Here is a 26,854-nt window from a genome sequence, read left to right on the forward strand (position 1 = left end):
AATTAATCCTGGAGGTGGCAACATAAGTTTGGGTTATTAGCACTGTCTTCTCAGAGCATCTCTTTCTATTTGTATTATAGGTAGCTGAGATCTAAGAACCATGGCAGGTATGAAGGCTGCAGGAGGTACCAGTTGGACAACCACAGTGGGAAGGCTCAAAGTTCTAGAATTTAGACTCCGCATTAAATCAGTGTTTAGTTGAAAATGTTCTGAGAAAACACGAAATACTACAGGTTTTGGTGTTCAGACTCAAAGCTGGAGTTGATAGCAAAGCTCACAAACGTCATGTGAAGCAAACTGGAAAGAGTTTTCCTGAAATCCATATAGTATAATGAGAGAATTTAGTGTATCTAGTCCTCACTTTTTAATACCTAAATAGGTAGGAATGTACCTGTTTGCTCCATCTTAGTCCTCATCTTCATTTGATTATTGGAAAGTTGCTTTGGGAAATTCTGGAAGTTGCTTGTCAGGAGTACACTTTGCTTTATAGGAGCATGTGGCCTGAACAGTAGCAGTTTGAACTACCTTGGAGCATTGCAGGACAGTAATAATACAGGCTTCTACTAACGTAAGGGCTGAGTGATGTGTTATTTAGTATCCTTTCCTCTGCCTAGTCCCCATTTTGTCATTCTGAGAAGAAAATGGAGAGAGTAAAGGTGTTGAAATGTCGGGGAAAACAATTGTAAGGTTGTTCTTGTGACAGAAGGAAGAGCTCCTCATCTTAGAGGAGCAGAGATAAATCTTTTCTTGACTTTTGCTTTGGGATGATGTAGGTAAGAATAGCAAATGAGGGTCACTCCTTCTAGCTATCTTGTTGATGTCTGTTCTTTGCGGCTTTGTACTTTATAACATTTGCAAGAAAGAAATCTGTCTTTGGGTTTCCTCAAACTTCTGAGGTGTCTCCACAATTTACTTGTGCTTTGTCATCTTGGTACAAAAACTAAAACATGTTGCAGAATTGAGTAGCAATTGGACATGGAAACAAAAAGTTGCTGGTTTTTTTCAGCAGTCAGAAACTATGTGATCAGCTTAACTGGTAGCCATAGCTTGCTAGGGTTGTGTACGTGGCTCTCAGTTTTAGTCAGTGAGCTTTTTGCAAGTTTAGGAAATGATTGTTTCCTCGGTGGCTGGGAGTGAATGGACATGCAGGATGAGAATTAGATGTAATTGTACAAATGGAAGTCGGGAGGGAGACGACAACTTTTCAATATGTAACTGGAGAAGTGGAAAGTATAGAGGAGTAATTATCTTTGTCGCAGTCTGTTCATAACCTACTTTTTTTCCTTAAGAACTGGCTTGAAAAAATATGTATTTCTATGGCTAATACTTATACATAATTTTAGCTATTTCCTAATAAAATCTGCATTGGATATTAAATAATATTTTTCATTAAAATGTGCTGCTGCTTTTAAATCTGCTCTTTTTATTCTGACTGAATCAAAAGCTGTTTAGGAAACTTCTGGCTGGTTTTAGACAGTCTCACTACTAAAAGAAGAGTGCTGCTTTAGGGCATTTCTACAAGAAGGTAGGAGGGATTAAATTCTAGATACAGTGACCATGAAATCACATCAGGCTGCGATGGTATTGAGTCAACTTTTTCCTCATCAGAGAGATCTTTTTATAAAGGCTTTAGTCAGTCTTGAGTACATTTTTCCATCATTAATTATTAACAGCCAGTTTGATGAACTTGTGAGTTGAGGGATGAGTATCCACTGTACAGGATTTGACATACAGATAGATTATGCTGATCTAACATTAAACTGATTAATAGTTTTGGATTGGACTACACAGCCAATGCCTTCAGTGGACTTCAGGCCCACAAAGGATTGATTCTCAATCTGTCTCTTTCACAAATGAAATAACTTTATAAACTAATTTTTTTGAGTGATCTTACTTAATTTGCACTATTTTCTTTTTTTTCCTCAAGAGCTAATGACACAACAGCCATGAAAGTTAAGGCTGCTTAATTAGTCTGTGCAGTGCCCAGATAAAAAAAAAAAACCAAACCTGTTATAATGTGAAATGTTGCAGTAGTCACTGCCTGCCTCAGGACTTTGTACTTTTTAATTTCTGTCTTCAGTAGTTATAACAGTCATTCGGCACTTCAGAAATTCACTGCAATATGACTAGAAATTTTGAGTCAATCAAGCCATTTGTCATAACGTTCCTATTTACCTAGAGTTTGAGTTATTAAATACACAGATCCAAATTTAAAGAAGAGCCAAAACAAGCACAGATATCCAGAGTCAAGACTTCAAGGACAGACATTGCTTTATAAATATACATTTCAAATCTGATAAAATAAATAAATGTTCATAGTGCAGTGGTTTAGAGCTGTCAGACTGTTTCTCAAGGCCAGGTATTTTGGGGTAGGTATTTAAGGGCTTAACCATTTTTCATTATTTTATCTTTTCTATTCAAGTAGAGATACTTAAGAAGACTGAAAAAATAAAGAAACTATATTCTAGACTGCAGATGAGATGAAGTTGGACTGTGACTTTAGTCTCCTTTAGCTTTCTGTGTGAAGAGCTTTATTGATTCGCTGCTTAAGATGGTAGACATGCACGTGGTACTGGATTCTAGCTGAGGTCTGGAATTCGAATATGTTTGTTTCCATGTGTTCCAAATGATGAGAACAGTGACTTTCCTGACTCTGTCACAGCATTCTCTAAAGCTAATTCTGATGTATTTCTACCTCATATTCTCTGATCTGCTGTTGAAACAGAGTATTTCACTTAAATGAGAGCCTCTCAAACTTTAACGACCTCTTTAAAATGTAATACTGTAACTTTTTTTAATTTCAGATGCAAAATGGTTAGTGTCTTCAATCCCAGAAGTAGTAATGCTGTTTCTGGCTTGTAGACTTTTGGTTGTGTGTTAATCTAGTGTTTAAAAAAATAATAATAATCAAAAACCAACCTCACAATAGCTTCCATGATAAATTGCTCTAGCTGACTTACCACGTATTCTTTCTTCGCCAATAATTGTATGTTCCTTTAAAAAATAAATAAATAAATAAAAATTAAATCTTATTTATTTGCGATTACATGCAGAAATACCATATGGGCCTACTGTCTTTTGATGGGCGCCAAATAAATGTGCTTTGTCCATACTACTACAGCTTCATGTTTTGAAGGCATAATGCTAAGTTCTGTATCACAAAAGAAAAAAAAAGTCAAAGCAAACAAAAAACCGCACCTAAAATTGAAACGTAACTTAAATTTTGTCTTTTATTTTATTAATGTGAATAATGATTGTGGGAGATTTTAGCTAACACATGTGAATGACTTGTCAGAGAGGGAATGTGGCTAAGGAGCCTGTAATTGCTTCCAATTTTTTTCAGATTTAAGAAAAGACTTTTTACATGTTTGCGAGGTAACACCCACTCAGTGGCTTGTGTAGAAGTGCACTCATTTGCAAAGCAACATAATAAGCAGCTAGTGAGGATGGTTTTCATAGCTGCCAAAGGGTTTCACAGAGTTTTAATGACTGCCATACTACTGCCAAGCTGTCATGGACTTTAAATGAAGGTTTTAAAGTATGCTTGGTGGGTTTGTGGGTAGCTGGTTGGGGTTTTTTTTGGTTTTTTTTTTTTAATGTTCTAGAAATGCTAGCTTTTTCTTACAATACCAAGACAGAAGAGGTGAAACACAACTAGATCTGTTTGGCTGTGCACAATAATTACGAGTATGAGACCTAAAGGGAGAACTACCATTTTCCCAATAGGATCACATCAGCTAACTTGAGGCTTAATTTCTAACTAAGACTACTGAGATAACCAAGATCCTTATAAGCTCTTCTGTAGAAGAGCCCTCTTGGCCTCTCCCAGAGTTGCTGTGTGGTGGATGATACAGTCATCTAATCAAGATGTTTTTATAGTTGACCACTAATAGGCATTTTTAAGAGTTGTGGAAGTTTAGGCGCTTAATGTGGTCTTCTTTTGCCAAAGCACAGAGCACTAACAGCTCCAGCCGAAGACAAAGCTGCTGTACATTGACTATTGAAAGTGCTCTACAGAAAAGTTTGGAGAAATAGATTTTGGATATGTCAAATCTGCCAAACAATTTATGGAGATGTTGAGATTAGACATTTAGTGTTTAACTATCGTATCTGTAAATTCAGTATTTTCACCTTGAAAACAGGAGTCATTATGTATTTCAAGAGCACTAGAATGTGTGTCATCTAGAAGCCTTCAGAGCAGTGAGAAGCTTGCTGTATTAAAGTTTAAGGCTATACAACTCGTAATTGATTATCCATGAGATTCTGAGGGGGGAAAAATAGTGTTTGATCACATAATTGTTCTGTCTGGCACTTCCAAGTTTTGAACACTTTGTTTTGCAATGCGACTAGTTTTAATTGTGTATGTGGCTTACGTGTGCACAATTTGTTCTTTTTAATACCTGGCTCGTTCAGCAGTAGATTGTTGCCTGTTTTGCATGGAAAGAATAATCCACAGACCATAAAACTTGAGCCACTGTTAGATAGCCTTCTGTTAGCACTGCTTTGCAGAAAATATGTGAAACTTGGTGTAGTGGAATGCTATAGAGTCTGCCAAAGTCATCACTGTAGCTAGCAAAAAATCATGAATAGATATTAGAAAGGGTGAATTTAGGGAAGGTAGGGACAAAGTTTGTGGTCTGCTTGTGTAACTTATAAATTTGTTTCACGCTCAGTGATGTGTAAATATCAGTGCAGTAAATCTGAACCTGTATATACTATGTAAGTATAGATAAGATACCTGTCACCTCTGCTTTATTGATATTGTTACGCTTGGGCGCATAGGTCACTGAGCAATGAATGAATCTTTAATACTAACCTCGCTTCTTAGTAATAGCTAGTCTCTGCATTTCAGTAGTTGTTCTGATCTAATTTTGCTGCTACTTTCTGATACTACATTGTTTATCTTTGTTCTGTACTATTTGATATGTGATTCTGAATTGCATACTGCACTAATTTGATTCTCACTGCTTCAGCTGCTAAAGAAGAGACTGCTGGCAATGTTGATTGCATTCTTATCAATAGTCAGTATATTGAGTTCAGCTATGCTTTCTATTCCAAAGTAGCTTCTTAAAAACAGTTATCTGTCGTGTGGAATGTTACTATCTGATTTTTAAAATTTTTTTACCTACTAAAACTTCCTTGGAAATGAGTTTTCTTTTTATCACATTAAGTTCTCATAAGGGTACTTGGACTTACACACACACAGGCACTCACTGAACTGAAAATTTGTAAATCTGTGATATTTTAAATAACTTTGCATATTAATCTGCATTTGCTAATCTATTTCAAAGTACATTTAACATCAAGACAGTGATCTGTGCATTGGTAAATTTTCATCCTAAGCAACAGTGTTAACTTTAACTTTACAGAATGATAAGGTATTACATCAGTGTTTACTTAGTATATAACTGCGCCCCTAAGTGCAGAAGTGCATGCAGCATGCATATTCAGAGTGGGAAGCCTGTTAGTTTTCCTGATTATTTGGGTAAAGAGGGGGCACAAAAATAAGCAGTCTTACTATTCAAGCCTTGATTATTTTAAAATCCTTCTTTAACTCCCAGCACCTAAAAGTGACTTTTCCAATAATACTTTGAGAGGACCATACGGATAAAAGGATTTTTGGAAATAAAGAGTTCAAGGAAGAAAATAAATGACACACAAGGTTTAGTAGATTGTGCACTACAATGATTCTGAAAATTATTTCTTTCTAGAAAGTGGAAATGTGTTTGCAAGTGTAGAAAGTGCCTAAAACTATTTATAAAACTTTTGTGGAGGTTAAAAGTTAAACCAATGAAAAGAACATTTATTTGGTTAAAGTCTAGTACAGAAGGCCAATTTTCCTGCTGTTGAAAAGTTAGCTTTAATGTTTAAGTACTCTTTGAAAACCTGATACTGAGTTAAGGATACACTAATTGGAGTGTATTATATTGGTTTTTTAATTTTTTTTCAAAAGCAGAGCAGTCTTGCATGACTGACTTTGTAGGGTTTTAACACATTTTGTTTATAACAAGTAAGATCATTGTTATTTATGGTCTTTGTGGTACATACTTTTTTTGCGGGTGGAGGTGTCAAGCGATCTTTAGCTCCTTAATTCTTATAACTGTATTTTTCACAGACTCTTCTCTGATTTGGTGGGTTTGGTTTCTTGATGCAGTAAGTGCATATATTTGTCTGTTGACTGGAAACTGGGAGTTGAATGTCATAGATAGTGGTGGTGTTATACAAGCGTAACCTATTTGTGACATGTGAAAAGTCTGGAGAAACCTACATTTTTTGCAGTCAATAACCAACATGCGAGTCAGTCTAAAGGAACAATTATTTTTAAAAAGATGCATGAATGGATTTATATTTACATGGAGATGTCGGGGTTTGTTTTTTTTTTTTTTTTGTGTTGTCTAAAATGACAAGAGAAAGAAATGAATGAGGCTGGGTATGAGAAACCTCAGCTAATTAGCATGGGGAAAAGAGAACAGTAAGGTGATTGTAAGAATGCAGATTGAAAGACCTTCATTTCAGTTCTGTTTTTTTAATAGGGTGTTGGCAACTTAAGCTGATAGTGGCTAAAATATATTCAGTTTTTAGTAGTATAATACTTGTTTGGCATTTACCATCATTCTGGCAATAAAGAAATGTGCTTTTCAGTATGTTATCGAGGAAGGGGAATATGTTCCACTTTCAGAATCAGTGTGACATGTATTTACTTTGTGGGACATTGTAGAAAATACACCAGCAAACCAGCTACTGATACAGTGAGCTAAATGTCATGTTCCTGAAACATTAAGTAGAAATGTTACACTAAGCATGTAACATATCAGTAACGTGTTTTTTCTTTTATATGTTCAGTGACAAACAAGAAACCACCTCAAGCATCTATTACGAAGGTGAAGCAATTCGAAGGCTCTACATCTTTTGTGAGGAGAACTCAGTGGATGCTCGAGCAGCTTCGCCAGGTCAATGGTATAGACCCTAATCGGGTGAGTTTAAACAGTTCTAGAAAATGAAAATTGAGCTATCTTATAACTGATTTGTGAATTGGGCATTCTTTCACTATTCAGAAGGCATCTGGAAAGATAAGATACAAGTTTAAGTGCAAATTCTCAAAAAAGAAGTAACTCAATGGAATACGTGAAATAGATTTTAATGAGAAAGATGGGAGGAGGCCAAAGCTCATAGTCATATGGGGTTGTTTCTTCCTGTCTTTCCCTACTTTTTTTCCTACTCTCTCTCTCTTATTTGTAAAGAGAAAAATAAAAGCCTTGTTTGCCATCTCTTCAGCTATAAGCCTCTTGGGGTCCATTTTGGCATGCAACTGTGTTGTAAGATAGAGCACTAAGTAGAAGCAAGGACAGGAGAGTTTACTGAGGTTCAAGTTTGTGAACTATTGTGAACCTTGTGTTTCTCTAGAACAGTCTTCTCCTCAGATCCTTCTGCATTTCTTATCTTTTTCTACAAAGGGTGGTCGTGTGGTTTAGTTGCCAATGGCACGTGAATACTGATTTAAACCAAAAAAAAAAAACAAACCCAAAAATAAAATAAACCACTAAATAGTTCTTGAATTATTCCTTTAATCTGGAATATACCACGTGCCTTGAGCTGTCTCAAGACAAAGTCGTACTAATATGTAATAAGCTTATGAATACAAATCTTCAGTAGTAAAACAGCAGAATTAGAAGTTAGGAATGTGGCTCATACTATGTGACCACAGAGTGACTTACTGTGTTCATGGTACCACAAAATATGTTTGTGACTAATCTCCTTGGTTTGTTCAAAGCTGTGCTCTGATCAGCCACCTAAGCATCTTAACGATGGAGCACCAAATTCTCTTACTACCCAGTAACGTCTTTTGTACAAAAAAAAAAAAAAACACCCGCTTTGGCTGCTGCCCTGTGAAATGCAGGGAGTGGAATTATATTTTGTCTGGGTGGAGGGACAATGAAAATCAGATCAATGACAAATAGATAAGGGACGCGAGGTTTAGGCCCTTTCCCAGCATCTGCTATGCATCTATGTAAGAAAGACACTTGAGATACTCTCTAGATTGAAAGTCCTATCAAGTTCTTAGGCTTAGACGTGTACCTTTCAAATTCCTAGTGTTGATTCAAAAAAAGCATTTACTAGATTAAATTACAAAATAATATTTAGCAAATACTGCTAAAGATACAGCAATACTTCTTGCATAAAATCCGTTTATTTTGGCAGTTGGTGCATGGTCTAAAGCTGGGCTTTCATTTGTTCTGGGAGTGTTCTTTTGTACATGTTGTCCTGAGACCAATGCAACACTTTATAATAATACGTTAAATACAGTACCTAAGACTTGCTGTTTTTTTTCCTTGTTTGGTTGAGGATCGAGAGCAGAACCACATCTTCTATAATATCGTGTGAAAGTAGATTTTTTTTTTTTTTTCCTGAGGTGTAAATCCTTGTGTAATGTAGAAGACATAAGTGACTATATATCTGTATATAACAAGGATTTCTTGGGATTCCAACTTCTAATTTTTTGGCCTAAGGTATTTTTGTTTTCATGCATTTCTGTCATAGCTGAATATTCCTCATTACAAATACCTGCAAGAAAGAATCTTCCTGCCAGAAATATGCACAGGCAAAATAATCCCAGGATGGTCTTGAGCTTCATGACCTTTCTGCTTTTTTGAACATAATGCCTTTTAAAAAATAATAACTGTATATCTCTTTCCAAAATCATTTATAAAACTGGAATAATAGTAGTGTGTGTTTTGGTTTGGTTTCTTTTTCTAGGATTCCCCGGAATTTGATTTACTATTTGAAAATGCTTTCGATCAATGGGTAGCAAGCACAGCTTCAGAAAAATGCACGTTTTTTCAGGTTCTACATCACACTTGTCAGCGATATCTTACAGACAAGAAGCCAGAATTTATCAACTGCCAATCTAAAATTATGGGAGGTAAGTTAATCAAAGCTGAAGTACTTTGTGCATTTCGACATGAAATGATTTGTACGTGAGTTATTCTGTGTTCAAATGAGCTTGCAGCGTAATGACATCTTTAAATCACTGGTCTGAATATCCTAACTTCACAGTAGTAAACTGCTAGGCTTCAGCATTTCTCCATCAAGCACCACTTCACAGTCTTCTGCTATCTTTGCTTCTCTAGTCTTCAGTTCTAGATGCAACATCCCCTACCCACCTTGTGAGAAGTTGTTCTCCTCCCTCCTTTAGCAACCTTGATTTCAGTTTGTTTTTCTACTTCTGTTCATCTAGAAACATTTCTAAGTGACCTGAAATATTTCCTGCTAAAACCCTGTTCTGCATTGCCATTTCCTCACAAGTTGTGAAAAAGTGGTTATTACTAAACTTCCCATGGGTTTTTTGGAATTTACTTTATCTTGACAGAAATCAGTTAGTTTAGAGTTTTAAGGTTCGTAAGTCACATATCTCAAGGTGAATTTCCAGGATTAGACTAACAAATACGTGGTTAGGTAAGAAACATCTGGTCAGTATGTGAAATTGGTACTTACCATCCACTTCTTGAGCAACAAAAACTAATTTTTGGGGGGGGCGGGGGGGATTTCATATATTTCACAAAGTATTCTTTAGGAGAATAAACTGGTTTAGTTATTCCCTTAGACTGAAATTTCTGAAAATAGTCTCCTTTTTGTCTGCTCTAAAACAGAACACTTCTAAAAACTCTTATACATCCTGTTCTTCACAGCTGGAATAAAAAATTGTTTTTCACTTTCTCAATGAGTCTTCAAACTGTAGAAGAGAAGTGCAAGCTGACTTGGGGTTATGTTTAGTTGTTGTTTCTTCCCTCCAGTAGACATCAATTGTAAGTATGAAGAGCCTTACTCAATTCTCGTAATTTTCCTCTCTCATAAATTTAGACTACATTTCTGTATGCTGTTATCAAAACTATTTTGTGCAGCCACCTTGATATGTTCTTTTTTCTGGCTGTTATTTTGTCTTGTATCCCTTTCCTCTAAAACACCAACGATAAACTTGAGGAAGGGTGAAATATTCTCCAGTTTGGTGCTTACATTTTAGTTACTGGCACTGGGGTTACCGCTAACTTTGTCATCGTAAGTCAGAACTGTTCTGTCAATCATCTTTTTCTTACAGTGTCTTCTCAAACTAAGCAAAAAGGCACAAAACTTCTTGTAAACTTCCTCTCATTTTTTTTTTCCCCTTCCACGTTGGTAGGATTTCCTTTGTTTTCTTTTTGGTATGGTAGGGTGGAGCAGTTTCTGCACTGATGGGAGAAGATATCCTTTACAATTTTTCCGTTTCATATGGAAGAATTCTCATATCAAGCCTTTGTTTGTCATCTGTTTGCTAATGATGCTCACTTCCATCCTTCCTACTAATGAGTCAATATTAATAAACCACCACACATTTCAGCCTGAGATTATTTTATTCTCTGAATAAATTGCTTGATCTGTTCAAAATTGGGTTCCTGATTCAACTCACCCAAATATTAACCTTTATCCTCAGGAAGTGTCATCACACTGGGGGGCGGGGGGGGGGCGGGGGGGAATGCCATTGCGGTTCATAAACTTCTGCTTTACTTCTGCTTTTTTAACACACACTAGACTCTGCTATGTCCCCTGAAGCATACCCCCATTCTCACTGTTACAACTTCGTAGATAAAATGGACTTATTCAGCTGTCCTCTGATACCAGATGGTGACTGTTTCTGTATTCCTTGCCTGTCATTCTGACTGTGCACAGATGTGGTCTGTGTGTGTATATACACATGGTAAAGACTACGGATGGTGCTACAGGGCCAGGGACTAATAAATCTCCTCATGGATACAGTACTTCTGCTGTTCTTCACACTGTCAGCTTTTCCTCACAGTGGGTTACATACTCCCTGTGGATAAGTTTAAATTTGACAGAAGCTATAAAAACTGTAAACCAAGTAATAGTTGACCCTTAATTCCAGTGACTTTCTGTGTGTCAGCCTCACTGAGCAATGGGAAGTCTACCAAAAATTTAAAAAAAAAATAATTAAAAGTCCTCGTTAGCAAATAACCACTATCAGTAATTATAAAAGGCAATGCAATCGTATTATTGGAAATTGTCTTGTAATATGTAAGGTGTCGTAGTCTGTTTAAACGTCTGCTGTTCCTTTTACTGTTCAGATTGGTATTGTTAATACAATGCTAAGTTTTCTACAGAAATACTGTATCTACACTATAAGCTTCATTGTGTTCATGCATACAGATAAATTCTAACTCAGTTCCAAAAGCATTATTCTGTCCCCCATGTTGTATTTCTTGAAAATATAGGTAATTAATTATGAAAAAAAAAATTAAATTAGCTTTTCAAAGTAATTTTTTTTTCAGTTGTGGAAAAATTTTTTTTCTGTTATGTTCTTTAGCATTTTCCTAATGTTGTAGTATATATGGGAATACTTTTCACTAGTCTTTCCATCATCAAAAGCTTTTGCATTACTGTATATTTAAATGTATTTACGTAGTGCAGCCATGCTTCCTCCACTATTAAAAATAAATAACTGTCATAGCAGCTTTGAAATATCTCCCTGTTAAAGACTGGTCTCCTTCATAACACACAATACTGTGAAATTAGTTCAGTCACTGGGTTATGTTAGTTGGTCTGTTACTTTGAGGCAAATGGCGTAATGAAGTGACCAGAAGCAGCACCATTCATTGACTTTAGAAGCTGTTCTGTGAGTTGGTAGCTGGCAGACTCAGACCCTGGGGAGATACCTACAGTTCCACTAGTCCTTGTTTGAAGCCTAGGGATGGGCCATCTGTGTATCAAAACCCATCAAGTCAGAAACCTGCAGTATCAGAGGCTTTTATGGAAAACACAGTGAAATGTGTTGTCAGTCTCAAACTCATGGAACAAATAAGGTCCAACTGTAGCCAAGCAAACCAAAGAACATATTCCTGAAGATATAGCTTGAAATTAATTAAATTCAGTTCAGAATTTGCAGCTTGGTTTGTTCGTTGTTGTTTTGTTGGGGTATTTTGCTAAGTAGTTAAAACAGTATATGCATATCATTCTTAAACCATAGTGTTGTCAGATTTTGACTGAAGCTTGTCAATTCATCCCCTTTGTGAAGGTAGCATTTATGTTTTAAGTGATAGTTTTTTCAATTTTCTGGAGGATGTGAAAAGAAATATTCTTTCTTTTTGGGTGGTTAGTCAGTTTAACTTCTAATACCTACAAGTATTTTTTAAATAAATTATTAGAATATATATATGCATACACCCACATGCTTATGTATGCAATGATATAGATATGCACAACATAATGTATATGTTATAGCTAATGCATATTTTCAAAAACAAAAACCAAAAAAACAGCAAAGAACACTTCCTCCCAAGTGGAACTGAAGATGAAAGAACTTGAAGGGCTTGTTTACAAGCTTTCTTATCTTATTGAGCCTTATTCCTTCCTAAAGCATAGCAGTGAAGAAAGTGAAATTCATGCTGCTCCTTTTTCTGCAGGAAGCACTTAGGAGCTTAGCCGTAAGTAAATATTGGTGTCCCTGTGGAACTGCAGACTCTTTGTTGCTTTCCTCCTTTTACCTCCTCCACATGCACACACGCACACACTTCCCCCTATGGACCAGAGCCCTGCACCTGATTCTTCTTCTCCAGAACCATTTTCTGCTTTATTTTCATTTGTGTATCACTTAGGTATATAGTCTGTAGAGTTAAATAGGCTAGAGTGTTTTCTGGAACTTGATTAATGACATAAGTAATTACAGCGATAATGAGAACTCATTAAAGGTGTGGGCGCTAATTCGTTCTGAGAACAAATTCAAATTTAGGAAGACTGCAATAAGATTCCTCCCACTAGTATCTTGTACTAAACATTTCAAGTTTGTCTTTTGTTTAGAAGAGCCCTCTCCATAGCTTCCATGCATTCTGATGTTATTTTGGAGAGGAAAGAAAAGGCAGGCATTTGGGGGTAGACTGCTAATTTGGATATCTTTGTGTTACGTTGTTTGTTATTCGGTGGCTAAGTTGATCAGACTGTATTGCTTTTACATCGGTAATGTAAAAAAAAAAAAGTTGGAGATGAGTGGTGTGCAGAAATTTTGACATCTACAGGTTGTGTTCGTTAACTTAATTCTTGACATAGCATTAAGCTGACACAGAGATGAATTTTACTCTCATTTCTGGATAGAATCCTGGGATACAGCCATTGAAGCTCTTCAAGATTAATTCTGGGCGTATAAGAATAAACAGTTGCTGCCACATTTAGATACGTACTAGACGTGTATAATCCTTGGGAAGGAGCAAGACCTCAGGCTGAAGGAAGATTACGATCTTGCGATTTTTTTTGTTTGGTTGGTTGAAGCTTCACCCTACCCTATATGCTTTGGTTTTAACAGTCATTCTGCTGAATTAATTAAAATATTCTTAGAAGCCCAAAGTAACGATATCTTTGCCTCTGTAACCTTTTCTCTAGGACAGCTAGTAGGAGATATTAATCGTTCATTCTTTTTCTCCTCCAAGAATATATTGCCAGTGTGAGAATGGTAATGAGTACTTTTTTCATAAGCTATTGACTCATCTTTGCTTACCACATTTGAGGCCTGGTAAGCTTATAGCGGTGTTTAGCATACTCTCCGAGATTAATGACTGACTAAAGGAGATGAATGAAAACTTCCTGTTAGGAATTAGGATGGGAAGAAAGACAATTGCTCCTCTCCCTCTTGTCAAATCCTTGGTAGTTGTTGTTTTTCATTCTTACCTGGTAGCCATTGAAAAAAGTGTGTAATTGAACATATTATTCTTGCAGACTTTCACTTGTATATTACTTCTGGTGCAAATGAATGTGACGAAAAAAAAAACCCAAACCCCAAAACACAGCCATGTTACTTTGGCTGTGTTTTGCTGTTTTGAAGTTATGGATCAGCTGAATCTTAGCAATGTTTCTATACAGAAACAACAAAATTTTTTGCATTTGATTAAGCTGTTTCTTGCCAATGTATACCAAATACGCAGTTGTTTGCTTTAGAGAAAATAAAGGCCACTGTCAATCTAGAGTATGAAATATTAGGAGTAAATTTGCTGCTGCCAAAGACCATTTCAGGTGTTTGCTTTTATGCCCTGCACATTCCTGTCAAGATTAATTCAGCTTTACCATTTTTTTATTTAACTAGATGGATTTTAGTTATCTTAAGCATAGAAGCCATGAGTTGAGATGAGAATGGGTAAGAATAGTTGTGTTCCATAGAAATAGTGCATATAATCAGAGCTGTAAACTAACTTTCTAAAATGGGAATCTTGGGGGGGGGGGGGGGGGGGAAGTATATTCTGTTATTGTAAAATCTGTAGGGGTACATACAGTGAGAAGGGAAGTTGGTTCCTTTTTGATCTGTGTGACTCTGAGATGAGGTAATATAGAAAGCATTAAGCAATATATTTTCTTGCCTTTTCTGAAGAATGAAGGTCTAAGTGAGCTTTTATCTTCAAGATGCAGATTATTAGTGCTTGTCATAGAAATGGGAAATTTTTTTGTGTCGAATTATCAGATTTTGGTGTTTACAAAGCCAGAATGGAGTTCTGTGCTTTTGTAATAATTACTGATTCTGGAAGTCTCTGGTTAGACTTCCATTAAGTATAAATATTAGTTAGTACTGAAAATATTACTAACTTAGGTTAGTATTGATTTTTACAAATGTATTAGATTAGAGTTTAAATAAATTTCTCAGTTTGGAAGAGGGTAAAGGGTTTTGGTAATATGGAATTAATCCTAATTAGATATTTCCTTAATTTATAGCTAATCTGCAGTATACAATAATGTCCTGTTCAATGGCATCAATGCCAGTATTTAGAAGCATCAACAGAAGAACTGCATTTGAAATGGAGAAGATACTTTTTTTTTTTGAAAGTTATCTGTGACCTGTCAATTTGGCTCTTAATCTTTGCACTATATATTCTTCAGATTTTGATTGTTAATTTCTAATTTCTGCAGTTTTGACTAAGCTTTTAACTTCAGTACTGTATTTTAGAGGCAGGAAGGCGGGGACATCAAAACTCTATGGTGATACTGAACCCTAGAAGAAACCAAAATGTGTGAATGTAATTGGCTTGAAAAATTATAGATATCTTATCCTTTTTTAATGGAACATTTATTAGCACTAAAACCAGATCAAGATAAAAAGATCAAAGGTAGAAAGAAAATTAAAAAAAAAAAACCACTTAGTTTATGAAAGTCCCTGCTTTAATATGCTGCCTATGTAAAAACATTTAAAAGATTAGCTCTCTAAAGATATTAATATAATTACAATTTTTTCATAAGCAAAGGTTGGGAGTAATCTATTATTCTCTTTGTTCTTCTGCTCATCAGGCAAACTAGTAATTATTGAGTCCTAGGAGATGGCTTCATTGTGTAGTTGCTCCACTTTGCCTATGGCAATGTTACATCCCTTTGAGAAGATGGTAATGCATACAGCTAGACAGACCACTAGTCTTATCCACTGTGGCAGTTTTTACTCCTCTCCTCTATAAATAAAATACAGTTTGTTTATTATGCAGTTCTATGGAACTGCTGTCATACCTGTAGTGCATTCCAGCACTTTTGAGCCATACACTTGTGTGTATTTTGTTGCACTGCATGTCTGTGCCTCGGTAAATATTTTTCTAGGAAGTTGCATTTAAACTGAATGTATTGTTCATTGTGGCTTGCAAGTTACTGCACTGTTGGTTTTGGTGCATTAGAGAAAAGAAGCTTGTGTGGGTCCCATGTTGCGTTACAGTGAATGCTAGAGATCACATCCTCCAGCTATAAAGAAAGGTAGAGTATTTCAGATTAAATGCAACTGCCTGGACTCATAAAGTAATGATGACATTGATAAGAAGTTTGCAACATCTTTTAAATACTCACAGCAAGTAGCTGATATCTCCTGAGCTTCCCTAAAGGAAATGGCTGATAAGTAGGCTGAAGAAAAGTTAATATTTTTCTTCTTTACTGATTGATTGGTCTTAGCACACGTGAGTTACTACATATTGAGTTTGGCAGTCCTGTAAGCCCACCTCAAGGGCTGCGTGAGGTGCTTCTTACCTCAGAGGTGGAATTCATTTTTAATTTATAGTAATAGTGGAAAGCTATTCACTGCCAGTTTGACTCTGATTTGTTTTACTGAGCTATCTTTTACTGTTTCACCTTGCATAGCTTCATAGTTTAGTGTTTTTAATAGGTTCAATAGAAGGTACAAGTCTGACTTATGCATTCTCACTATGTTTATACATATATAGATATAATTGTGTATAGATAAAACGTATGTTTGATTTTGTACATGTATTTTATAGTGTTTTGGAATCATCAGTACTTGCTTGAAATGAGCTGGATGCTAGTTCTGTTTTGATGCTGTTTACTAATTGATCAGTGAAAGTTGTCTTCTGGTCACCTTTGTAAGAGACCAGAGTGAGTTTCTTCATCCATAGTGAAACTTTTTTTTGATCTAGCTGTACTCTGATATGGAAAGGTTATTGTTCATGTTCATAATGACTTCAGAACTATTAGAAACAGGAAACAGAATTGCCTCTCTTACTCTTTTAAAAAAAAAAAAAGCAGCCTTGAATGACAGGCAAATGAAATCTTTGAAAGGGAAAACCGCACCACCTGAGTGCCCAGATGTTTCAGAAACTAAAATCCTCCTTTTCTGTTTCTGCAACCCAGTGTTTCTTATGTATGTTCTTTAGGTCACTCTAACTTGATGTAAGCCACTCTTCCCAGAGTTGGAAAGTCAATGCAAGTGGTGCATAGATAGTAATAACTGGAAAAAAAAAAATACTGAAAATACCTCTATATGACACAACTTTGTGTGAATCCAAACCCATTTCTCTAATATTTGTGAGCTTCTTAAGTCCTCAAGAACGTATTTTGCATAAATTCTTTGGTTGCTTGAGACAAGAAAACTCAAATGAAGCATTAAATAATAGTTTTTCTTAAAATGACAGTACTCCAACCATTTGACTTCATCTTGTTTGTAAACTGAACAGCAACTAGCTCATCTGAAATTCATGGCTGAGAACTATCTGGTGCATAATGAATTGATTTTTTTTTTTCAGAGTATCTTTTTGTCATCTTTTTGAATTTTGATTCTTTCCTGTTTCAGTTAGAAAGGATAGGACTTGATCTGTCTCAAAAATCACTTGAGGTGGGTTACCAGATTATCTTCTGGGTGTAAATTCTATATGCCATGTTTTTCATGAACAGTCCCTTTTGAAGTCGTAAGGCAGTGACGTACTATACATCTGAGTGAAGTAAATAGGAAGTGTAGATTACCTTATACTTGCTGTCCAGCATTATTTCCATTCCAAAAATCATTCTAAACTTCGTACGGTGCAGTGCTTCGTAACTAGCAGGAATTCATTGGTGTTGACATTTTCAGTCTTCTGTATTTCTGCTGTTCACAGATAGGAACAGTTCAGTATATGTATCCCCACTGTGTGGTTTCACAAGAATGGGTCTCTTTCTACTTTGATAGCATAAGTCATTTCTCTTCTGAAGGGTTTTAGCATCTCCCTTATCTTTTGCAGTTCCCATATTGACATAATAATGCATGGAATACCTTATTTGGGTAGCCTTATTTACAAACATGTAACTTTTCCTTTGGATTGTTCAGGTACAATGTTAATTTGATAGATGCATTTTAACTTGTAATATCTGTAGTATATCAGCTGCATTTTTGGTCATTTTTCATTTGTTTGTGTTTGGGGTTTTTTATTTTTGCTTGGTTTTTTTTTTTTCTTCTTATAAACCTGGTATTTGAAAACACAGAACTGAGAGTATGCCGCTACAATGGAAAAAAATCAGGATCGTTTTCCCTCTGACTGTTCTTGTAGTTCAAACTTCCTTTGTATATGGTTGACCTTCCCAGGTTCAGGGCTTCCAAAAAATGAATTGGAAAATAATATTGCTTCTGAATTGGAGAGACAAGGATTTGATGGATGGACCACTCAGTGGATAAGGAATTGGCCAGTTCGTTGCACTCAAAGTTTTGTGGTCCACGGTTTGATGTCCAAGTGGAGACCACTAGCAAGTGGTGTTCCTCAGGGATCAGTATTGGGACCGGTGCTGTTCAACATCTTTGTCAGTAACATGGATAGTGGGATTGAGCACACCCTCAGGAAGTTTGCGGATGACACCAAGTTGTGTGGTGTGGTTGACATGCCATCCAGAGTGACCTTGACAGGCTGGAGAGGTGGGCCCAGGCCAACTTCATGAAGTTTAACAAGGCCAAGTGCAAGGTCCTGCACCTGGGTCGGAGCAACCCCAAGCACAGATACAGGCTGGGCGATGAGTGGATCAAGAGCAGCCCTGCAGAGAAGGACTTGGGGGTGCTGGTGGATGAAACACTGAATATGAGCCAGCAATGTGTGCTCGCAGCCCAGAAAGCCAGTTGCATCCTGGGCTGCATAAACAGAAGTGTGACCAGCAGGTCGAAGGAGGTGATTCTTCCCCTCTACTCTGCTCTGGTGAGACCCCACCTGCAGAGCTGTGTCCAGCTCTGGGACCCCTGCATGAGAAAGACATGGACCTGCTTGAGTGGGTCCAGAGGAGGGCCACAAAGATGATCAGGGGGCTGGAGCACCTCCCCTGTGAGGACAGGCTGAGAGAGTTGAGGTTGTTCAGCCTGGAGAAGAGGAGGCTCCGGGGAGACCTTCTAACGGCCTTCCAGTACTTAAAGGGGGCCTGCAGGAAAGGTGGGGAGGGACTCTTGATCAGGGAGTGCAGTGATAGCACAGTTAGGACAGAATAGTAACAGTTTTAAACTGAAAGAGAGACGGTTTAGGTTAGATATTAAGAAGTTCTCCACTGTGAGGGTGGTGAGACAATAGAAGAGGTTGCCCAGAGAAGCTGTGGCTGCCCCCTCCCTGGCAGTGTTCAAGGCCAGGCTGGATGGGGCTTTGAGCAACCTGGTCTAGCTGAAGGTGTCCCTGCCCATGGCGGGGGGTTGGAACAAGGTGATCTTTAAGGTCTCTTCCAACCCAAAACATTCTATTGTCTATAATTTAAACATTGGAAAAGTCCATGCTAAATTTATGTGACAATTAGGCAAATGATACCTGTTAACTACGTTCTCTTGTCTCCAGACTTTGTGGAAATTGAGGGGAAGGAGGATAAAAAAAAGTTATTCAGCAGCTGGGATGTTGGGATGTGTTCCCTTTGTTCCATGTGGTAATAAAACATAATCTTTTCCAGGTCACCTGGAGTAGAACTTCCAGATTCAGGAGGCTGGTTAGAGGAATAAAGGAATAGAACAACTAAAATTGCTTCTTTATATGTTAATACATAGTTAATTTTGTGTCCAGCAAAACTAAATCTGCAACAAAGAAACACTATTAAGTATTTTATTGCTGAACAATGTTCCCTCTGTGTTTTCATCTCTCTCCTCTATTTCAATTTTGTGTACATAACTGTTTAAAACAGAAGTCTGCTGGCAATGCTGTTGGATAAAAAAGCCCATTCTAATTCTGTCTAATTCTATTTTTCCACCCTGTAATTTTGACAGCCCTGCCATCTGAGCTTAATTATACATATCCAGTGTCCACATTTGAATAGAATGTCAGTCCCTTTTCTTCTTTGGCTTAGAAGAAGCAGCTAGTTTCTGGGTGTCTAGTGTCTTTCACCTGATCTCCAAATGAACATGTATATGAAAACTTCCTCCTAACACAGGTTTCTAAACTGTTCAGATTTCTAACCTGCAAGAGGTAAATTTAAAATATGAAGTTGTAGACCATCAGTCTAAGTAGCAGATAAACGGGAAAACGTCTTCCAGGCTACTCAAGCCATTTGAAAAATAACCCATAATATTTAGTTGCAATGACCTGAAATTTTTATGATTATTTTTCATGGATTAGCATTACTGTTTTGTATTAAACATTAAGAAATGGAATACTGTATGTAGTCTTGATGATGTCTTAGACCAAAGTCTTGGGTTTTTTGATATTCAGAATTACTTACAAAGGATTGTTTCAAAATGCCTGCTGTGGCATGATAGTAATTTTCTAAGTATATAATTTATTTATTTTCTGTCTTCCTTCACAGTATTTAAACTCACTCATAAAATGCAAAACAGTTTGGATCTGCATTACCTTCATGCACTGTAGACTTTAATGCATTGTATTACATCTGTGCAGCTGTAGAACATCTTGAGAGAAGAGGCTTGGTACCGATGCCACTGTTTTGATTCCCAGGGGTGGAATCAAATCTGAAATTACAATCCCTAGAATCACTTAACTTTCCCATTATTGAAGGTTAGAAGCTGATCCGGGCTACTGAAAGACCAGTTACACTGGCTAACTGTGATAGATGCTGTACTGCTATCAGGCTACAAACAAATTCTATGAAGACATTTGTCGTCTCTTTTGGTTCTCTTAGAAACTTTTCACATCAAAATAATAAATAGTTGATGGATCTATGTAATTAATATTTTCCATTTTCTCTTCACTGCCAGACCACTGACAAGATACAACATCAAATTATTTCTTTTCCTCTTTACTTTTATTTACATTTGACAAAAATACAGAGTACCTTGGCTGGTTGCCGTTTCTGCTTACCAGTATGTGTCTTTGGTTTGCACACCTGTATAAACAATATTCTTTCTTCAGTTTCCTTCAACCCTCCTTCCCTCCTCTAAAGGGCTAGTGCTGACATACTTCGAAGCTGGTTATGGTCTTAGACAGGAAAGTACAGGAGGCAAAGTTCTGTCAAGTGTTGACTTCAGCTTGCAGTTAGGAAAGTTATTGCTATTCTGACCTGGACAGTTTTTTAGTAGCATGTCCTTCCACTTCTGACGAATTTAGGTCAGCAGTATCTTTCAGACTTCCATTATCTCCCTTCAGGAACTAACTATAGCACTAAACTCCGTTCATTGTGCACTTCAGCTCTAAGTTATTTAGCTGTTGAGCAGCTGGATACTGTGATTTTTTTCAAAGATTCATGCTTGGTAGTGGTGCAGAAGTAAAGAAACTTCGTTCCATCAGTATCTCATTTAGAACATTTCCACAAAGCTATGATAAAAAAGGTCATGCAGACGAGTCAAGTGTAACTCTAATAGTAAGTAGAGTGCTATCAGTAGTGTAGTTAATAGCAGTCTTGAAAACAGAGCATTTACTCAGGTCCTTAGGTGGACCTTGCAGCCTTTTCTGAGCTTTGTGCAGCTGTGACGATATTACTTGCAAGACCCTGCATAGCTAGCAGTCCAGATCTGGAATGGCTATGCAGGCTGCAGTCATTGCAGGAATCTGAAATATAGACGCATTCTTCGTTCAGTCAGTCAATCCAGAAAGAGTATGTGGCTTTCTTTTTTAGTGTTCTTTCCAGTAAATATGTTAAACCCAGGATTAAAACAAAGTGGGATGTTACTGAGTAGAATGATTTTTTTTTTTAATTTTTTTTTTGATGGCACTTAAAATGTACCTAGCCAATCTAAAGACTTGACATAGCTAAAGAGCAGGGGAAGAAACTGATCTTGGTTGTCAATAAAGCTTATCTTGTTTTGTTGTTTGCTGATGAAGGTTTTGCAGCTGAACAGTTAGGATTATCATTTTGCCTCCTACATCCTTTATAATCAGTAGGACCTTTTTAAAAGTATAATGTTGTGATTCACAAGGTATTTCTTGTTATTGTTAGAAATAACTTAGAAGCATCTGTTTAACTCCCAGGGTAGAGATCTACTTAACTAGTAGCAGGAATAAAATACACTGTTCCCTCACATAAGAACTGAGATACGTTAAACTTGGCTATTTTTGGCCTTAAAAGTACAAGATTACAGATATATAAAAAGAAATTGTATTCATATGTAAATAACAGATTCAAAAGCAATAAAATTACAAACTAGAGTTCTATTAGAACATGTTGTTACAGTATAAAGTGTTCTAAATTACTAGCATCAATGTTATAGTCTTCATTTCAGATGTTGCAAATCAGGAAGACTGAAAAGTATGACATCATATTTTAAGAGGTTTATAGAGGTTTATAGAGTGCATATAGTCCACTGTTTCGTTTGTTCTTTTTTTTCTTCTGTCTTAAGTGCTTTGGACAAAATAACAAATTACATGAATTTTTAATCTAAGAGTCTCTCTGCTTCAAAATAATAAACAATATTTGCCTGCATTTTTCTATTCACAGCTGTTCTTGGCCACTGTTGGCATTAATGGGCATTAAAAAGATGCAGTTATATCAGAAGAAATTGCCTACTCTGCATCAAAACAGGGGAAGCTACTTAATCAGTCTTATCTTTAGATTGCTTCTTACTCTGAAACCTGTGCTACTTTCCTGGGCAGAATCAGATTTTTACGGAGGTGGAACATTGATGACTTGAGAGTACCATGACTCTTAATGTTGCATGATCAGTAAAAGCTAAATTAAGTGCAGAATATATACCGCATATATCACAACAGTTACCAGACTTGGGTAACTAATGCTTCCTTTGAAGGTCATAAACTTTCCAGATTCAGGTGCAAACACCTACAGAAGTGTTTTGTTTACTTTCAAAGAAAGTGGAAGTCCATGGAAGTCTTCCTGTCCAGGCTGAGCGAGGAGAATTCTAGGTTTTAAGGCTCAAATTTAAGTTGAGAAGTGCATTGTCCTTGAAAGATGAATTGAGAAGTTGGTGTTCAGATTTAAGTTCAGGTTTAAGTGTTTCGAAGTTATAATTAAATTAATAAATCCAGTAAAGATATTACTTTCTATGAATGTTCTGTCTTTCAGATCACTTAGTCATCCTTTCTGCCTGATAATTTCAATATTTAAATTATCTAGAGAACATTCCATTCATGTGATATGGGAATTCATTAAGTTGTAAGAAGGAATTATCTTGTAGGATTACAATCACAGAAATACCGTTTCTGTAATCTTCTACTTTAGTAACTCAAGCTGTTTAGTAAAGCTTTTACTTGGCTGTTTGAGAGGTCAGAAACCTTTTATCTGGTTGGTTCTTTTTAGCAGCAGTTTCCTCTTTTATTCAAGAGATCTCCTAAATGAGGCTGTCAGCACAGCACCAGTTGACATGGAAGAAAGTGTAACAGTCACATGGCAGGGATGTGAGAGGGATGAAGGAGAGGAAGAACATGATCATCCTGTCGACCTTTATGATCAGCTGTTATGTTACAGTAGTGATGGAAGGCCTTGGGCTAATGGCAGCCTGGGAACTCTGGTAATGATTTTAACAAAACAAATATGCTCAGTAAGGAGAGGCAGCTTATGGAAGTGTGAAGTGCCTTCATCAGTTGGAAATTCATCAGTCTAAATACTTTATTTTGAAATACCTAAGCTTCCTGACTTAGAAGCCTAGAGGTCACTTAGTCCTATACTACTATTGTGGTGTTTCTGGCAGGTCATTCCGGACACAGCTGTTCCTTGTTGTGAACAGTTTCCATGACTATTTTAGTGGAGGGAGAGATTTACCTTCATGTCTTCAGTGATGTGTTGCAGTAATGAACAATGTTAATTTTTTTTTTATGGCATAATTCTTTCTCCTAACAAAATTTATCATTTTGATTGCTGAATCTGGCTATACATGGGAGTCACCTGAGCCTTGACAGCCTTGGGGAAAGTTTCCACTGGAGAAATTTGTAAATTCCTCTTTCCCCTTTTCCTTGGGGAAGAAAAAAAATTCCTTTCTAGGCCATTGAATTCCCATCTGAACAAATGCCAAGTAAAGAACTTGAGCTTCCTGTGATCACTTTTGTCTTTCTGAAGAGTTGTTTTCAGTGGTTAAGTACAGATTGGAGAGTGGACGAGGAGGTGGCTTTTGGGAAGTGCTCTCTAAAGGAGTAAATAATCAAAATACAAGCTACTTCCGAGTTGATTTGTATTATTGGCAGAAGCTGCTCAGAACAGATGGGAGAAATGTGCACAAGTAGCAGAGAAAACATTCAGACATAAACAGTCATACAAGTCCTGAGTGACTGGGATGTTGGTAAAAGATTGCCCTTAAACACGTAGCTCCTAGTTTACCAGACCACACTCTCCCTGAAGGCAGCTACTTTTGCACAACCAGCCAGTCTCAGGCTAGACACTGCGTTTTTCATTTGATGCGTTCAAACTCTTCCTCTGGACTGACTCCATCCCAGCCTTGACCATTCTCCCTCAGTTGTCTTCCTTCTTACTCATGAGCTACAACTTTATTTCAGCCTATGTGGTAGCAGAAGCTGGTGATTTTGAATATGCTACTTAAATAGTCTTTTTGTAAATATACAGATTGAGTTTGTAGCAAACACAGCATTTTTAGTCACCTGATTGAGAAGTGTGAATCTGGTGATTCACACGCATTCACACACTGTGTTCCATGCCTCCATCATAGTACATTAGTGCATTATGTTTCTCAGTAATAATTAACACTACTTAATCAGAAGATCAGTCAATAATATTGACACAGTGACTGTAAGCAGTACCTTTGTTTAGAAAAATCCTATGTGTTAGCTTCAGGGTATGTTGCTACACAATTCTCCGACTCACCCTAAAAGAAATGTCAGTACTTTGATGAATTCATTTAGAAACAAAACGGAACAAAAAAAATTGCATCTGGAGATGCATAAACCCTTTGGATTGCCTTGACAAGGAAAAGAGGAATTAGCCTTTGTGTTGCTTTTGGCTGTGATGGAGCCCATTTTCTTCATAGCAGCCAGTATAGTGCTGTATTTTAGATTGGTAACCAAAACTGTGTTGATAACATACCAGTGTTTTAGGTGAGCAGTGCTTACGCAGTGTCAAGGCTGCCTTAGTTTCTCATTCTGCCTGCCCCCAGCAAGTAGGCTGGGAGAGGACACGACCAGAAAAGCTGACCCAAATTGACCAAAAAGATACTCCGTGCCATGTAACAGCATGCTCAGCAATAAGAACTGGGGGACTGGGGGTAGGGGGGGATGTCCCAAGGTAGCCACTGCTCAGGGACTGGTGCACATTGGTCTGCTGATGGTGAGTGATTGGGTTTGCATCACTTGTTTTTTATTGGTTTTTCTTTTTTTCCCCTTCACTTAGTAAATTGTTTTTATCTCAACCTTTGAGTTTTCTCACTTTTGCCCTCTGATTCTCTTCCCTCATCCCACGGGGTGGGAGTAAGCAAACAGCTGGGTGGCAGGTTACCTGCCAACCAGGGTCAACCCACCACAGGCTTTCATTCAAAATAGATTTTTTTTTTTCATATTAAATATAACTCTTTATAGTAGTTACCTGTCTCTTTATCCTGTACGAAATCTATTTCGTCTTTCTGAATATTCCTTACAGAAAAATACTCTGATTTTGAATAGAATTTGATTGGATATTTCATCTTGTGGTCATGAAGAAATTTAGGAAATACAGGTTTTCACCTACTGGCAGAAATTGCTGAAAGGTTTCAACCAAAAACCCCATACTTTGTCTTTATAGGATGACATCAATATCAGAAAAAATCCACCTGGAAGTTCCCCCATTTCCAGTGATTTTACCACTCAGCTGATCAAAAGCAGCAAAGCTCACAAGCTTTTTAAGTATTCACAACTTTCACAGCGCTCCACTTGTGGCACCAATGGAACTGCATTTAAGATAAATGGTTGAATTTGGCGTCTCGTTCTCAAACAGAAGCTTGCCATGGTGCATAGCTGCTGTTCTTTGTTTTAATTGCACATTCTGCTCCTTGACAGGTCAGCTGTAATAGTGTCATTGCTTGAGATGTGTAGAATTCCAGAACTCTTCCAGAGTAAGCCCGTTTGACTCATAACTGTCATAATGGGCAGATATCTCTGCTCACTTAAGATTTTTAGACTTTATTGGTTTTATAATTATCCCCAAGAAAATTACACTTTCTAGAGAACAAATTAGGCTTTCTTCCTTTCAAAGTTACTACAAAGTCTTTTCCACTTTGGATATTTAGATAGGAAGTTTTTCCCAGAAGTGAGTATTTCTGTGTATTTGGCCTGTATTTGATATACTGAGTTAATGATCTTGACTGTAATTACTTGTCATTAATATGAGCACTAATATTAACTATCACCATTAAATGCTATTTAATACTGATTTTAATTTGTCAGGATTTATCTGTAAGAAGATATTTGTTTAAAATGTAGTAAAAATAGCAGCATAATTCCTGCCCCCCCCCCCCACCAAGGATTAACATTTTGAGCAAAGTAAAGGTAAGAACAAATTCCTACAATAAATTGAAGCAGTGTTAAATGAATTTTTCTAATTTTACTGTTTGAAATTTGAATCAGTAATTTCATCTGATCTGTCTCTTCATGCCTAGTGTAGGCAATCTTAAGAAACACTTCATATGCAGGTGACCTTTTCTTGGTCTTTGTCAGGTTTTCTGTGGAGAAAATTTTTTTTGACTTTTTCTCCACCTTTGAATGTGGTTTTACTTAAGTCACACAACAGAATAATACTTGTAAAGCTTTAGGAAACATATTATTTCACATCTCATCTGTGCAACATAACTTTGGTATATGTAAGGACATTTATCTTTTCAGTCAACACAAATAATCTTTGCTTATAAAAGCATTTATATTAGTTTAACTGTTCAAAAGTAGGAATAATTTACTTGACACCGTTGCTATGGAGTACTGAATAGAAGAGTATCTCAGTAGATCAGGAGGTATTCTCATTATCAAGAGATCTCATCAATGAAAAATCTTTAGGTCTTACTCTAATGACCCCTATTTGTTTAATGTGACTATTTAAAATAGAAGGACGCTAGCATCGGAGATAATACTTCCATTTTCTTCTGACTCTGGCAGGCAGCTGACCATGGAAGGGATTTTTATAGTCCCTTGCAGAACCATAAAAAGAGTTGGGTTTTTTTGCAATACAACTCTTTCTAAATTGAAGATTTTGCAAGCTTCGTCGAGAAATTTGGATACACCGTGCTTATTAGAAATAAAATGGTCAGCTAATGGTCTTATGTTTCATG

General features: G+C 36.8%; 1 protein-coding gene across 3 annotated transcripts in view; it reads left to right on the forward strand.

Moving 5' to 3' along the window:
* Window positions 1-26,854, forward strand: part of STXBP6 (syntaxin binding protein 6) — a 77,772-nt gene that overhangs the window by 38,800 nt on the left and 12,118 nt on the right. Inside the window, exons 2-4 of one of the 3 annotated variants that reach the window (XM_086463164.1) lie at window positions 6,844-6,974; window positions 8,755-8,920; window positions 18,401-18,403. The exons of 1 other annotated variant lie outside the window; for it this stretch is intronic. In XM_086463164.1, coding sequence (XP_086319290.1) covers window positions 6,844-6,974; window positions 8,755-8,920; window positions 18,401-18,403 — 300 coding nt within the window. The remainder of the gene's footprint in view (window positions 1-6,843; window positions 6,975-8,754; window positions 8,921-18,400; window positions 18,404-26,854) is intronic. One more of the 3 variants, XM_086463163.1, reaches the window with a different exon arrangement.

Source organism: Leptosomus discolor, chromosome 3, assembly GCF_034619465.1.
Source record: "Leptosomus discolor isolate bLepDis1 chromosome 3, bLepDis1.hap2, whole genome shotgun sequence".
Classification (NCBI taxonomy): domain Eukaryota; kingdom Metazoa; phylum Chordata; class Aves; order Leptosomiformes; family Leptosomidae; genus Leptosomus; species Leptosomus discolor.